We start from the raw sequence: 14338 nt of genomic DNA on the forward strand, positions 1-14338 counted from the left end.
TGTTGATGAAGTCTTCTATGAACAGCGGTTCATAGAAGTTCATCACTCCTGCTGTCACTAACAGTTCATTCATTCATTCACTCATTTTCTGCCACTTATCCTCACAAGGTTCATGGGCATGCTGGAGCCTATCCCAGCTGTCTTCGTGCGAGAGGCGGGTTACACCCTGGACTGGTTGCCAGGGGTCACAGGGCACATATAGACAAACAACCATTCACACTCACATTCATACCTATGGACAATTAACCTTAGCATGTTTTTTAGCATGTGTTTCAAATCCATACCTGGAAGAAGAAAATCACAATGAATACAGTTGTCTTTAAACCTATATTATATAAGAACAAGATATCTGTTCATATTGGTATAGTTTTTTTCTGCCCATAATGATGGCCAGCGTTTACTTGTGAAATGCATCCAGTGGCATCACAGTAAAAGAAACATAATAGGTGTTCATTCATTACATGAGAATCATTCAGTCATTTTCCTCACAAGGGTTGCGGCCGTGCTGGAGCCTATCCCAGCTGTCTTCGGGTGAGAGGCGGGGTACACCCTGGACTGCTCGCCAGCTAATCACAGGGCACATATACATATATACCTATGGAGAATTAACCTAGCATGCATGTTTTTGGAATGTGGGAGGACAAAACCAGAAGAAATGCCTGAGGGGGAATCAAACCCGGGTCTCCTTGCTGTGTGGCCTGTGAGATAACCACTCATCCTTACATGAGATTAATTCATTCATTTTCTACCGCTTATCGTCACGAAGGTCGCGGCCGTGCTGGAGCCTATCCCAGCTGTGTTCGGGCGAGAGGCAGGGTACACCCTGGCCAATCCAACCCAGCCAATCACAGGGCACATATAGACAAACAACCATTCACACTCACATTCATACCTATGGACAATTTGGAGTCACCAATTAACCTAGCATGTTTTTGGAATGTGGGAGGAAACCGGAGTACCCGGAGAAAACCCGCGCATGCACGGGGAGAACATGCAAACTCCACAGAGAGATGGACATCGATGGAAATCGAGGAAATCGAACCCGGGTCTCCTAGCTATGTGGCCTGCGCGCTAACCACTTGTACACGGCGCAACAGTTGTTTTAGAATTTTTTAACAGCTCTCTCAATGTTTCTGCTGTCACCTTCTGGTGTTTAACATACTTCTTCCTTCTTCACGACATTCCATGGTTGTACTGGCTATGACCAAAGTTCTGATTGTTTTTCCGTCTTCGCTCAGATTCACAATTGCTTTTTTTCACCTATGGACAGCTCTCTAATTTTTTTCATGTTGTTTTCATCTCTAAATGTAGTCTACATGGCCAAAACCTGTACCCAATTTTGAACTAAGCGTAGACATTCAGTGCCGCTAAGCAATACAATTGGACACACGTGGGAAACAAAACACAGCAGTCAGTCACATGTTACTTAACAATACTTGATGAAAAATGGGTGGGTTCAAGAAAGGTGATATTTCGAGGTCCCAATGTTTTCAGTCTACAGCAAAACTGAAAGAAATGAACCTCACTCTTCCAATACTTTTGGAGGGCACTGTGTATAGGGGGCTTTTAACATCCATTGGCTCTATTTCTCCTTAGCTTGTCAAGTAAGCAGGAATAAAAGCTGAGGGAGTGCAGTGATTTAGTAATTAATATTTTACTCTGTCTGCCACTCTGCTTGGAGACTGCAAGGAGGAGGCTGCAGAGGCCGCGAGAGAAGTGAGCCGAGGCAGCTGAGATGACGGGCGAGAGTTGACTAATGAGAGTTGACTATAAAATAGATTGATTCTATGCACAAGCCATTCGATGGAGATGGACAGACGGCGGGGGTGGTGGTGGGGGGGTGGGGGGAATCATGTGATTGAATCAGCAGATCGGATAAATTCAGTCTGCCGCGACAGACAGAAATTGTGGTTTTGACACATCCTGCTGATCTTGCCGTTGCTCTGAGTGTTGTGACAGGCCACTTGTCAGTGTTGTGGGAGTAGCGCTCTTAAAGTACTCATTATCCTGCAAGGCTTCTTTGCGGGGGGGCAAACAAAGCCTGCAGTGAAATTGCACCCTGTGCCTCCTCTCTACGCACTACGTAGGGAATGCAAGCATGCAGGAAATAAGAACAGCATACTCAACTTTTTATTGGGCCTTCATAAATTATGTTACATGTTGATTAAACATGAATTCTGACAAATACCCGATATACACACTGGCCAAGCAGTTGCTGGCCTGTAGAAAACAAGCATCATAGTCAACATTACAATAGACGATAGACTTCCCTTTCTACCACACGTAAAAAGTTTAATTTTAGTACAAGTCACAACTTTGACCCTAAAGTAAATCACACTGTACACAGAATAAATGGACATAAAATATAGTAATAAAAACATTAGCTCTGAGTATTAAATGAACACTACAAAAAGAGAACCAAAAACACTACTGGTTAGTTATTAGTGTCTCTTCCATAGGAGCAGATCCTTCAACATGCTCAAGGATACTATTGCTACTAGTGTGATGTGAATGGTTGTTTGTCTATATGTGCCCTGTGATTGGCTGGCGATCAGTCCCGGGTGTACCCCACCTCTGGCCCGAAGACAGCTGGGATAGGCTCCAGCATATCCGCTACCCTTGTGAGGATATGCAGCATAAAAAATGAATGGATGGATGAATGAGAGTCCTGACTGTCTTGTGACTGTGGCACGAGGGGGACGTATGCGTGTAGAGAGAATAGTTGAGTTTGCTGATGTTGTTTTGGCACGGTTGCATTGTAGCCTGTTTTGTTTTGGCAAAAAAAGAGGTTGTTGATTGACCACTCCCTGACAAGGTTTGAGTAGACGTGGCAGTATGATCTTTTGTGTGCATTTTTCCGCTGCATCTAGTGTTTGAGCAAGTCTTGTATTTGCGGGCCAATATTAATTTTTATAAATTAATTTGTTACCAAGAAATTCTGTAACATGGAACACCAAACAGTAATTCAATCCTATTCGTCATGCCATCCTATCTTATCCCACCCTATCCTATCCTATTCTATCCTATCCTATCCCACCCTACCCTACCCTACCCTACCCTACCCTACCCTATCCTATCCTATCCTATCTATCTGTGAGCGATATAAGTAACAGCAGTGTGCTGAACACCTCTCAAAGGTGCCACTTTTGAACACCACAATTGTATTTAATGGCACAGTTATGTTTTTTAAGCCAAGCTTTCTGTCCCTCCTTTCCCAGGAAGTAAAGTTTTTTATTTTGTCTTTTCCTCAGGTAACAGGTTCTTACTGACCTCCTTCGGGGCTCTTTACATCTCAGATGTTCAGAAGGAGGATGCCCTCTCCACATACCGCTGCATTACCAAGCATAAATACAGCGGGGAGACGCGCCAAAGCAATGGGGCCAGGCTCTCTGTAATGGGTAAGACCCGTGCTTTCTGTTTTCTTTTGTGTAATCTACGGTACGTAGGGGGACTCACTGGATTCAGGATCACTTACTGCATATTTGTGAGGCCAGAACCTGAGCGACCGTGCACCTAAAGTTGTATTGCTTCTTTATTTAGGATTTAAGGTACTGTACTATTTTACAAGAATTTTGTCTCGGATGTCCTACAACAGTATATTCAAAGTGTGTTTCCATTAAAGTCCAACTGCAAACACACCAGTTTGTGCATCTTTAGCTTTAATGCTAATGAGAGGTTTGTGTCTCTAAGAAGTTTTTGCATATATTGAAAACCCTGTTTACTTCCTTGTAAATATGAGTTTTAACATTATTAGAGCCCTGTGGACCTGAAATAACACCCTTATAGTCACCTTTACACTCGTATTACTCAGTATAGTTGATTAAATCAGAAAAATAAGACATTTAAGATTTCTTGTTACTATAATTATTATGTTGTTATTACATGTGGGACGGCGGGCCCCGCGGTTCATTAGGGGCCGTAATAAATACTAAAAAGTGTCATACAAACTTTATGTTCAGGAGAACTTTAAACTTCAGACCACATCAAATAACAAATAGAGTCATTATAATTAATATTTCATTGCCGGTGATGCATTTTGTTTGTCTACAACTTTGCATTTGTTGTTTAAGTCAATATGTCCTTTCTATTCCAGACCCCAATGAGTCCTCACCCACCATCCTGGACAGCTTCCAAGGAGGGGAGGTGTATGCAGGCCATAGTATCGAGCTCCCCTGCATAGCGGGCGGGTACCCTAGCCCCACTGTGCGCTGGCTGAAAGATGGCCGCCCGCTGCCCTCGGATGCCCGCTGGACACGGCGTTTGACGGGGCTGACCATCAGTGACCTGCGACAGGAAGACAGCGGCAACTACGCATGTGAAGTCACCAACAGCTTTGGCTCAAAGGAAGTGTCTGGGCAGCTTCACATAATAGGTGTGTGAGCACTACACACACACACACACACACACACACACACTGTCCCCTCAGTCTGGCAGACAAACATATTCACACACTCCTCTAATATTGGTTTCACGCACATGCATGAGTGTGTCTGTACCAAATGTGTGAGCGCTACAGTATATATATGATGCCCCAACATGTCAGCTCTCAAAATGGGCGACAGGGCTGTAATTCAGTGAGACTGAAACCATAACACAGCTGCCAACACCACTTAGCATCATTGAGGAGTCTGAAGACGATGGAGTTAGAGACCAGAAACCAGGGGGTCGAAGACGGGATGAGCAGACGTCCCACTAAGATTAGACCAGAATGACATTATCAACAACATAACAAGATAATAATAGGGGGACATTAAGGTCAAAGTGTATATACATACAACAAAACAAAGACGAGACGAATAGAGACGCTAGAGGAGGTCAGCCTTGCCAATGGGCACATCATGGCAGCACACTCTGTGACTTTGACAGGATGGGGGGGTGCTTGGAAGGCACAGGGATGCCCCCCAGCACACACCACCAGCTGCCTTATTGCTCGCTGACATTTGCACGCACACACACACACATACACGCACAAGTGGACATTGATGTGAAGAGATATTTCCAGCTGCTTTTTTAAATGAGGACGTCCAACTGATTGAGTCACCACCACTGATTGTGCTCTCCCTTGCTTTTTTTCCCACCTCCTCCATGAATTGAAATGTACACTCAACTCATAAATCTGTGTGACACTTGGTGTCACTACACAGTCACTTGGCAACCGGAACATTGGTGTCACTTTACAGTGGAGAATAATTTTGGGATACACTAATTCCTTGTTTATGGTTGTAGACCCGGCTGTGATGAGTGAATTTCCGCAAAGTAGGATTCCTTATTTATAAATAGGATATTTTTTTAAACTGTTTATGACTGTATAAATATGATTTTAGACTTGTATCACCCAATATATAGTCGACAAAATAAGAGTAAATAAGCCATTTAAGACATAAGACTCATGCTAGTGAGTGTTGCTATGAATGTGTTGTCAAGGGGAGCTGAGTGACAGACAGACAGGAAGTGGCGTCAGAGATTCAGAGTTGAGTTTAAAGTTTGGCTTGGATGATTGGATTAGGGATTTTCTTTAGAGCTTATTATGCTTATTGTGAGCTCATTCAAACTTGCAATAAAAGCATGTTGTTCAGGCAATCAAGTCTGGTGTTTACCCAGTGACCAGTTTGGAATACTACATGTCATTCACATTGTTTTTAAATGTGTTTTCTGAATGCCTTATTTGTATTTTAGTTCATTTAGTCGTTTCATTTGTATGCTTGAAATGCTTCACTTGGGCTGAAAATATTTAAAACTTACTTCAATACTAATAATGGGCCATAATCAACCACAAAACCACAGAATTTGAACCGCAAAGTGGTCAGGGACTGTATTTTGTAAATTATGTATTAATAAAATAGAGCCAATAGGTAAAGTAAGTTAGGATTTCCCATGGCTGATTCATTCATCCACTCGTGGTGACCCAAGGAGAGTTTAATGTCAAAAATAATTCATTTTCTATCACTTATACTCACGAGGGTCGCGGGGGTGCTGGAGCCTATCCCAGCTGTCTTCAGGCGAGAGGCGGGGTACACCCTGGACTGGTCGCCAGCCAATCACAGGGCACATATAGACAAACAACCATTCACACTCACATTCATACCTATGGACAATTTGGAGTCGCCAATTAACCTAGCATGTTTTTGGGATGTGGGAGGAAACCGGAGTACCCGGAGAAAACCCACGCATGCACGGGGAGAACATGCAAACTGTGAGGCCTGCGTGCTAACCACTCGTCCACCGTGCTGCACAAAAGGCCTATTTCTCTCAAATACTGTTCACAAATCTGTCTAAACGTGTGTTAATTAGCAGTTTACCTTTTCCTGGTGTGCCTTAGGGTGGCTACAATAAAAGGCTACTCCTAAATGTGCAGTTATTGGGGTGGGTGAGTGTTTGCATGGGACTTTGAGACCTGATTTTTATTTTTTAGAAAATGACAGTGGTTTTTTGCGTATTTTACAATAAAAACATGGAATTAATTGGGTTATTCGTTTTTATACAAGAATTACTGCTGAAAAGACAATTGTGTGTTGACATTCCTGTTTTTATGACGCAGAAATTGTAATGCAAAACCTTTATTTTTTTGTAAATATATCTATATATCAAATGACTGTGGAAAAGGCGCTCACTGTATTTGCATATGCATGCATAAATCATCTTATCCAAATTGAGACTACTGAATCGAATTAGTTTGAAATGTTATTAAAGCTACTGCGGTATATACTGTATTGTGCTAATGCAACATTATTGAATTATCTGTGATTTATGCCTCTAATGTTTCCATGGTAATTTCTTCTTCCAGATCCACTTAGAGTCACCTTGTCTCCCAAGAACCTGAAAACTGGCATTAGCAGCACACTCTTCTTCACGTGCACTGTAGAAGGTTCGCCAGAATATACCATCAGCTGGTACCGAAACACGGAGCCCATCTTACCCGACCAGCACATCTCCATCCAGGGGCAACACAATGACACGCTGCAGATCACCGCAGCACAGAAGTTCCACTCTGGGGCATACCAGTGCTTTGCTTCTCGCAAGGGTCACACAGCTCAGGACTTTTCCATCATTCTGCTGGAGGGTATGTAGGAAAGACAAGTGCAGATTCGTGTACAAAATATTGTGAAAATGTGTGTTTATAGTGTTAATAAGCCCAACATATTCAAATACCTGCCCCTCAGATGGTACCCCTCGTATCGTGACCTCCTTCAGCGAGCGGGTGGTGAACCCCGGCGAGCCTTTCTCCCTCGTGTGCGAGGCCAAAGGAGCACCACCTCCCTCCATCACCTGGACTCTAGATGATGAGCCTGTGGTCAGAGACTCCACCTACAAGACCAGCCAGTACACCCAGTCGGATGGCCTGACAGTGTCCCACGTCAACGTCAGCAACCCGCTCATCCGAGATGGGGGAGTCTACCGTTGCGTCGCACGCAACTCGGCCGGCAGCGCCGAGTACCAAGCGCGCATAAACGTAAGAGGTGCCTGTCTGCTTTTCAATATAAATGCACTCTACACCTGACTCTATACAAATAAAATAGAGATGACCTATATATGTAAATACACAGTATACATATCTAAATAAATACATATCCACATATACAAATTTTGAGCTTCCGTATACTGTATATAGTATGTAGGGTTAAGATAAGAAAAAAACACAAATATCCTCAAGTCATATTTTAGCAAAGGGAGCATAACTAACCTCCCTCTCCACCTCTCAACTTACCCCAATCACTCTGTCCATCGACCTTTTATCGCTTCACCTTCTGTTTCCATGGCTGCTCTCTCGCTCTGCCATGACCTCCCTCACCTCATCGGCCCGTCTCTCCGACCACTGTGTCTGCCCCACCGCCCCCTCCCTCTCGTCCCGGTGTCTCCAGGTCCACCCCGAATTAGACCCATGCGGAACATGACCGCAGTGGCGGGCAGGAACACATACATAACGTGCCGCGTCATCGGCTACCCGTACTACTCCATCAAGTGGCTGAAGGACGGCATGCAGCTGCCGGATAATCACCGCCAAGTGTTGTTTGACAATGGCACCCTAAGACTGACGGACGTGCAGAAGGGCGCAGATGAGGGTACCTACTTGTGTAGCGTTCTGATCCAGCCCCAGGTGTCAATCAACCAGACTGTTCATGTCACTGTCAAAGGTAAGTGGAATAAAGCCATTCAAGTGGTCTACATGTAACTACAATTATTACTGTATTTTTAGGTCAGATTTTAGCACTGGTAAAAGTAATGATTCATTTCATCCTGCTTTTTTGGAGTAATTCATGAGCAGTTGTGTTTAGGATAAGTTTAATGGGGCACAAATGACAGAACCCAAAGACAGACCTGCCAACATGTACACATTTTTTGTATATGTCACACATTTGGCCCAATTGTATTCTTCGCTGCTTCAACGTACGCATTTTCTCAAGGCTGCGATTGGTCGGTACATTATTTCCTGTCTGTTTTCAATATTTTCAAAATAAATGACCGTTATATGGGATGCGTACCGAAAGTCTATCATCATGACGCATCATCTCAATGCTAAATTACTACAGACTCAACCACCAGCAACGTGAAAGTGCAGGAAGGTGCTATCATGCAGGTAACGTCAGGATTGAGGAAGTGTTATGCTGCTGGTGTGGAGAGCAACGGACAAACAACAAACAGACTGTCGGGATTCTACAAAACGTTACCTGCACGATAGCAGCCTTACGCACTTGTTGCTGATGGTTCAGTCTGCAGTAATACTGATTCCGATTTGGTATTGGATAATACAGTATGCAGATGATACCTAACTGTACTGTTACAACACACTGATTAGCACCAGCCTCAGAAACACAGTCATTGTTCACTTGGTATGAAGTATATGCTGACAAGCTAAATAGTGGATCATGTGCTGAACCCTGACTTAAGTGCGGCCCAGGGACCATTTTTGGGCCGTGGCACATTGTAGAAATAAAATTAAACACAAAAAACAGCTCTATTTCTATAAGGTCGGCAGGTCTGCCTGGCGACAAGTGGTCGCACTAACTGGTGCTGTATATTGCCAAATCTGCATAATGACTAAAATAGTGACATAGGATGAATCATGAAAGATTTGTGTTGTATTGTTGCTGTCGGAAAGAAAAAAAGTGAGGATAAGAAAGTGCAATTTCTTGGGGTGCAGTTGTTTTTGGGCTAAAAAAAAAAAAACAGCGCAGTTGCCGTGGTTGTTTTATTTTGTGTTCCAGGATTGACTGATGGATTCATTTTAGTGATGTAACGATGGGAGCAGGGCAGCTGCAGAGGTGTTTAAGGGTCTGTGCATGCGCCTGCGTGTGCCTGATTTAATTAGATGAATAATAATGAAGCCTAGATTAAATCCCCCAGATGTCTCAGCTGTAGTACCCCCACCCCAACCTCCATTACTATGGCAACGCGATGACTTCCTCCTGCCAATTGGATCCAAACCAGAGCAGCTATTATGGGCTACAAGAGATGGTGTTTGAAGGGGGGGTAAAGAAGAGGGGCCCTACTGGCCAATGACCTTCTCTCAACATTGCTGCAGATAGCGAGAATGCCACCCGTCCACTCGTCTCCCCACTGCCATTATTCAACCCAACCTTTCTCTTCTTCCCAGTGCCACCTCTCATCCAGCCCTTCGACATTCCCTCTACCTCAGTGGGGAAGCTCATCTACATCGCTTGCGTGGTGTCATCCGGGGACATGCCCATACGCATCACCTGGCACAAAGACGGCCAGCTCATTGTGCCGGGCCCGACCTCTGGCGTTGCAATCGAGACCAAAGAGTTCATGAGCTCCCTGCAGATCTCTAAAGTGACGCTCAAGCACAACGGAAACTACACCTGCATCGCCAGCAACGCCGCCGCTACTGTCAGCTGGGAGCGACAGTTGATTGTTACCGGTGAGGCGCTGATGATGAATTGGGTCAGAATAGTTGTGACTGCCTAATTTGCATATAGGGATCTTTTACTTGTACCAACCTGCAGGTACCATCTCAGTCCAGGTGCCAGAACTTTTTTTCATATACTGAAAAATGAAAGGATGCAAGGGTATTTTGAGTATATTCCCATAAAATTAAGAATGTTTTCTTAACTTTATTATTTTTTTAATCTAATATACTTTGTTTTTTTTTGTTCATCATTAAAAAAATTCCTCATCATATTATTATATTCAAAATTGCACTTTTTGTCTTCCTAGTTTAATGTTTGTTTTTCTAATGTTTTTTAAATGTTCCAACTTTTTCAACTTTCTTTTTGTAAATTTTCTTCAAATAATTATGACATTATTCACATAATATTTTGACTTTATTCTTGCAATGTATCTTTTACCACAATCCAAAAATAACAACAAATTACAAAGAAAATGTAAATTTATGAAATAAAATGACATTTTTTCTCTTAATGTTGTTATAATTGTTAAAATTGTTATTTGTAATTGTTAATTACTGCAAATTTTTTGCTGTTATAATTTTTTTTAGTTTTCTTGTTGAATTATATATGTATGTATGCATAAATTAATATTTATGTATATTATCACACGTTGATTAAAGTTGACTGCAATATTGTGTCCTTCAGTGCCGCCGCGGTTTGTGGTGCAGCCCAACAACCAGGACTGCATCTATGGCAAAGCCGGTGTGCTCAACTGCTCTGTGGAGGGTTACCCACCTCCAAAAGTCATGTGGAAACATGCAAAAGGTAAAATGATCACTGCATAACAGCTTAAAGAAATAACGTATGAAGATGTGATAACTCTTACATGCATTTCCTTTATGCAGGGGTCGGAAACCCCCAGCAGTACCATTCAGTCCCCCTTACTGGTCGGATCCAGATCATGTCAAATGGATCTCTGCTGATCCGACATGTGCTGGAGGATGACCGTGGATACTACCTGTGTCAGGCCTCCAATGGAGTTGGCTCTGACATCAGTAAAAGCATGATCCTCACTGTCAAGAGTACGTATCAGTCAGCTCTTTCTGCTTTGAAAATTGTTCCTTTTATGAGCTCATATCCCAAACGGTGCATGGTGTTTATACACAGATTTTTGGTGGAGAGTCAACTCTTGCAAGATTCATTTTTTTTGCCCCAGGGTAGTACAGCCTGTACCAAACCTAATAAAAAAACATGTCTCTGTCCTTAACTGGGGGTGGATTTGCTATTGATGGATGTGTTCCATCTGCCAGTCTGTGTGCTGCTCAATGTTTGGTGGGGAAAAGGGCTGATGAATTAGTGATGAAAACAAAACCACGGGAACCCCTACGATCAATAATCTATGTCTGAGCATGGGAGACCTGTGGAAGGAGACAGGCAGGAGAGATGCAGCGCAAGAAGGCCAGCAGGGCTTAAAGCGTGAAATGTAACCGGATAAGGAAAGGTAGCAATAGAGATGTCTATACATTTGTAATATATCTTCGCTTTCCTCACCTCATCCCCCCTCCCTTGTCTCATTACGCCATATAATGCTATTTGTCACACTGACTCGCGTCAATGCTTCCTCTCAGTTCCTGCCATGATCACCAGCCACCCCAACACCACCATGGCGAGGAAGGGCCAGACCAAGGAGTTGAACTGCACAGCTCGAGGCGAGCAGCCCATCATCATCCGCTGGGAAAGAGGGGACACGGTCATCGACGCGGAGAGAAACCCGCGATACTCAATCACCATCAACAAGAAGGGGGATGAAGTCATCTCAACCCTAAAGGTCAGATAAGGAATACGTCTTACATGACTTGTCGGACATCTTTAGGAGCTGTATGACTGAAGGGTAGAATTCATTGTTTTTAAAACAGTGGTGCCTTTGTTTTGGTAGGATTACGTTTTTGCCAAAAACGAGGTACCACTGTATTTAGAAGATGCGGTGAAGGTGATCAGATGCTGCCTTAGAGAAGCAGTATTCTTTATATATACTCAACAAAAATATAAAGACAACACTCTTGTTTTTGCTCCCATTTTTCATGAGGTGGATTAAAGATCTAAAATTAATTCCAGATAAACAATATTACCATTTCTCTTAAACATTGTTCACAAATCTGTCAAATGTATGATAGTGAGCACTTCTGCTTTGCTGCGATAACCCATCTCAGCTCACTGGTGTGCCACATCAAGATGCTCATCAGACACCATGATTAGTGCTCAGGTGTGCCTTAGACTGTCCCCAATAAAAGGCCATCCTGAAATGTGCAACACATAGAGTTTAACAGATTGTCAATTGTGGCCTGTGGAATGTTAGTCCACTCCTCTTAAATGGCCGTGCAAAGTTGCTGGATATCAGCGGGAACTGGTACACGCTGTCGTATACGCCGGTCAAGCACATCCCAAACATGCTCAATGGGTGACATGTCAGGTGAGTATGCTGGCCAAGATCCTTGAAACATGGGGCCGTGCATTATCTTGCTGAAACATGAGGTGATGTTCAGAGATGTATGGCACAACAATGGGCCTCAGGATCTCATCACGGTATCTCTGTGCATTCAAAATGTCATCAATAAAATCCACCTGTGTTCTTCGTCCATCGGCTTATGGTGGAGAAATGAACATTCACTGCACGAGCAACAGATCTGGTTGACATTCCTGCTGTCAGCATGCCAATTGAACGCTCCCTCAATGCTTGGAATATCTATGGCATTTTGCTGTGAGACAAAACTGTGCGTTTTGTTGTGGCCTTTTATTGTGGACAGTCTAAGGTACACCTGTGCACTAATCATGGTGTCTGATGAGCATCTTGATGTGGCACACCTGTGAGCTGGGATGGATTATATCAGCATAGCAATTTGTTCAGTTTGGGAACATTTGAAAGAAATGGTCATATTGTTTATCTGGAATGAATTTTAGAGCTTTGAGTCCATCTCATGAAAAATGGGAGCAAAAACAAAGTGTTGCGTTTATATTTTTGTTGAGTACACATAGTATATTGCATTGCTAAGCTTGAAATGGGGAGAAGGATATAAAACTGTGTTCCATGTTTCATCTTTGTGCTCTACCATTTTTAGTCAGCTAGCAAAAGCTGTCTCACTGCATAGTATGTTGTATATGTATGGACGGATGATTGCACAATTTCGCTTGTACTCCTGTATAAGTGACAAGAAAGGCTACATCATTATCATCATCATCAAAAGTTTTTTAACACTGTTTTTACTGTTAAGGCTGTATTGATTTCCTTTTCAAATTGGAATCTTTTCGTGTCTGTTGCTGCTCATAGCTTAACCCAGCAGAAAGAGGAGATTCTGTCTTCTTCTCTTGTCATGCAATCAACTCCTATGGAGAAGGCAGAGGACTCATCCAACTCACTGTGCAAGGTATCGTGCATAGCAAACACTTGCAAGTTATCGTTTCATGAAGCTCTAGGTCCATTGAAGACATCTGAGCTCACCTGTTTTGCATATATAGAACCACCGGATCCCCCTGAGCTGGAAGTGAGGGAGGTCAAAGACCGGAGCATGAATCTGCGCTGGATCCAAAGATTTGATGGGAACAGCATCATCACAAGCTATGACATTGAGTACAAGAACAAATCTGGTAGGTAACTAAAACCACAACTCATGGCATGTTATGATATTGTCATAAAAACTACTCATGGCTCCACTTTTCAGACTCTTGGGACCACATGTACACAACCCGGAACATCTCCCCCACCAACAACCAAGCCAACATTGTAGAGCTGCACCCGGCCTGTGTTTACAGCATCCGCATGTATTCTTATAACAAGATTGGCCGTAGCCTTCCAAGCAAAGAGTTGACAATCAGTACAGAAGAAGCTCGTAAGTGTTTATCTCTCACTATAAGGAATTGAATCTCTGAAATGTGACAGTCGTGAGTCATTGAATTTCTTTCATCAATAGCACCCGACGGGCCACCGATGGATGTAATCCTGCAGCCCATGACATCACAGAGCATTCGGGTCACATGGAGGGTAAATTATTGAATTATAATTTTATAATTAGCGCGCAGGCCACACAACTAGGAGACCCGAGTTCGATTCCATCTTCGGCCATCTCTGTGTGGAGTTTGCATGTTCTCCCCACATTCCAAAAACATGCTAGGTTAATTGGCGACTCCAAACTGTCAATAGGTATGAATGTGAGTGTGAATGGTTGTTTGTCTATATGTGCCCTGTGATTGGCTGGCGACCAGTCCAGGGTGTAATCCACCTCTCGCCTGAACACAGCTGGGATAGGCGTGAGGATAAGCGGTAGAAAATGAATGAATGAAATATCTGTATTGAGTTGTGGTCTCCTATACAGCAGCTCCACACGATAACACGCATAAATAGCTTTGTATATCTTCCAGAATCTGCACCTATTCCAGCTGCATTTCCTTAGCTTTCGGTTTTACTTGATTCCACCGACAGCACACCCACTCCACTTAGA

At 43.2% G+C, this 14338-nt stretch overlaps 1 protein-coding gene across 5 annotated transcripts in view; it reads left to right on the forward strand.

Moving 5' to 3' along the window:
- LOC131138615 (cell adhesion molecule DSCAML1-like) overlaps nt 1–14338 on the forward strand; it is a 68952-nt gene that overhangs the window by 36781 nt on the left and 17833 nt on the right. For all 5 annotated transcript variants that reach the window (XM_058087696.1, XM_058087694.1, XM_058087695.1 and 2 more), the window contains 13 exons: nt 3252–3398; nt 4094–4372; nt 6785–7060; nt 7161–7457; nt 7860–8132; nt 9593–9877; nt 10551–10670; nt 10751–10927; nt 11474–11673; nt 13171–13267; nt 13359–13487; nt 13562–13729; nt 13811–13881. In XM_058087696.1, coding sequence (XP_057943679.1) covers nt 3252–3398; nt 4094–4372; nt 6785–7060; nt 7161–7457; nt 7860–8132; nt 9593–9877; nt 10551–10670; nt 10751–10927; nt 11474–11673; nt 13171–13267; nt 13359–13487; nt 13562–13729; nt 13811–13881 — 2519 coding nt within the window. The remainder of the gene's footprint in view (nt 1–3251; nt 3399–4093; nt 4373–6784; nt 7061–7160; nt 7458–7859; nt 8133–9592; nt 9878–10550; nt 10671–10750; nt 10928–11473; nt 11674–13170; nt 13268–13358; nt 13488–13561; nt 13730–13810; nt 13882–14338) is intronic.

Source organism: Doryrhamphus excisus, chromosome 11 (assembly GCF_030265055.1).
Source record: "Doryrhamphus excisus isolate RoL2022-K1 chromosome 11, RoL_Dexc_1.0, whole genome shotgun sequence".
Taxonomy (NCBI): domain Eukaryota; kingdom Metazoa; phylum Chordata; class Actinopteri; order Syngnathiformes; family Syngnathidae; genus Doryrhamphus; species Doryrhamphus excisus.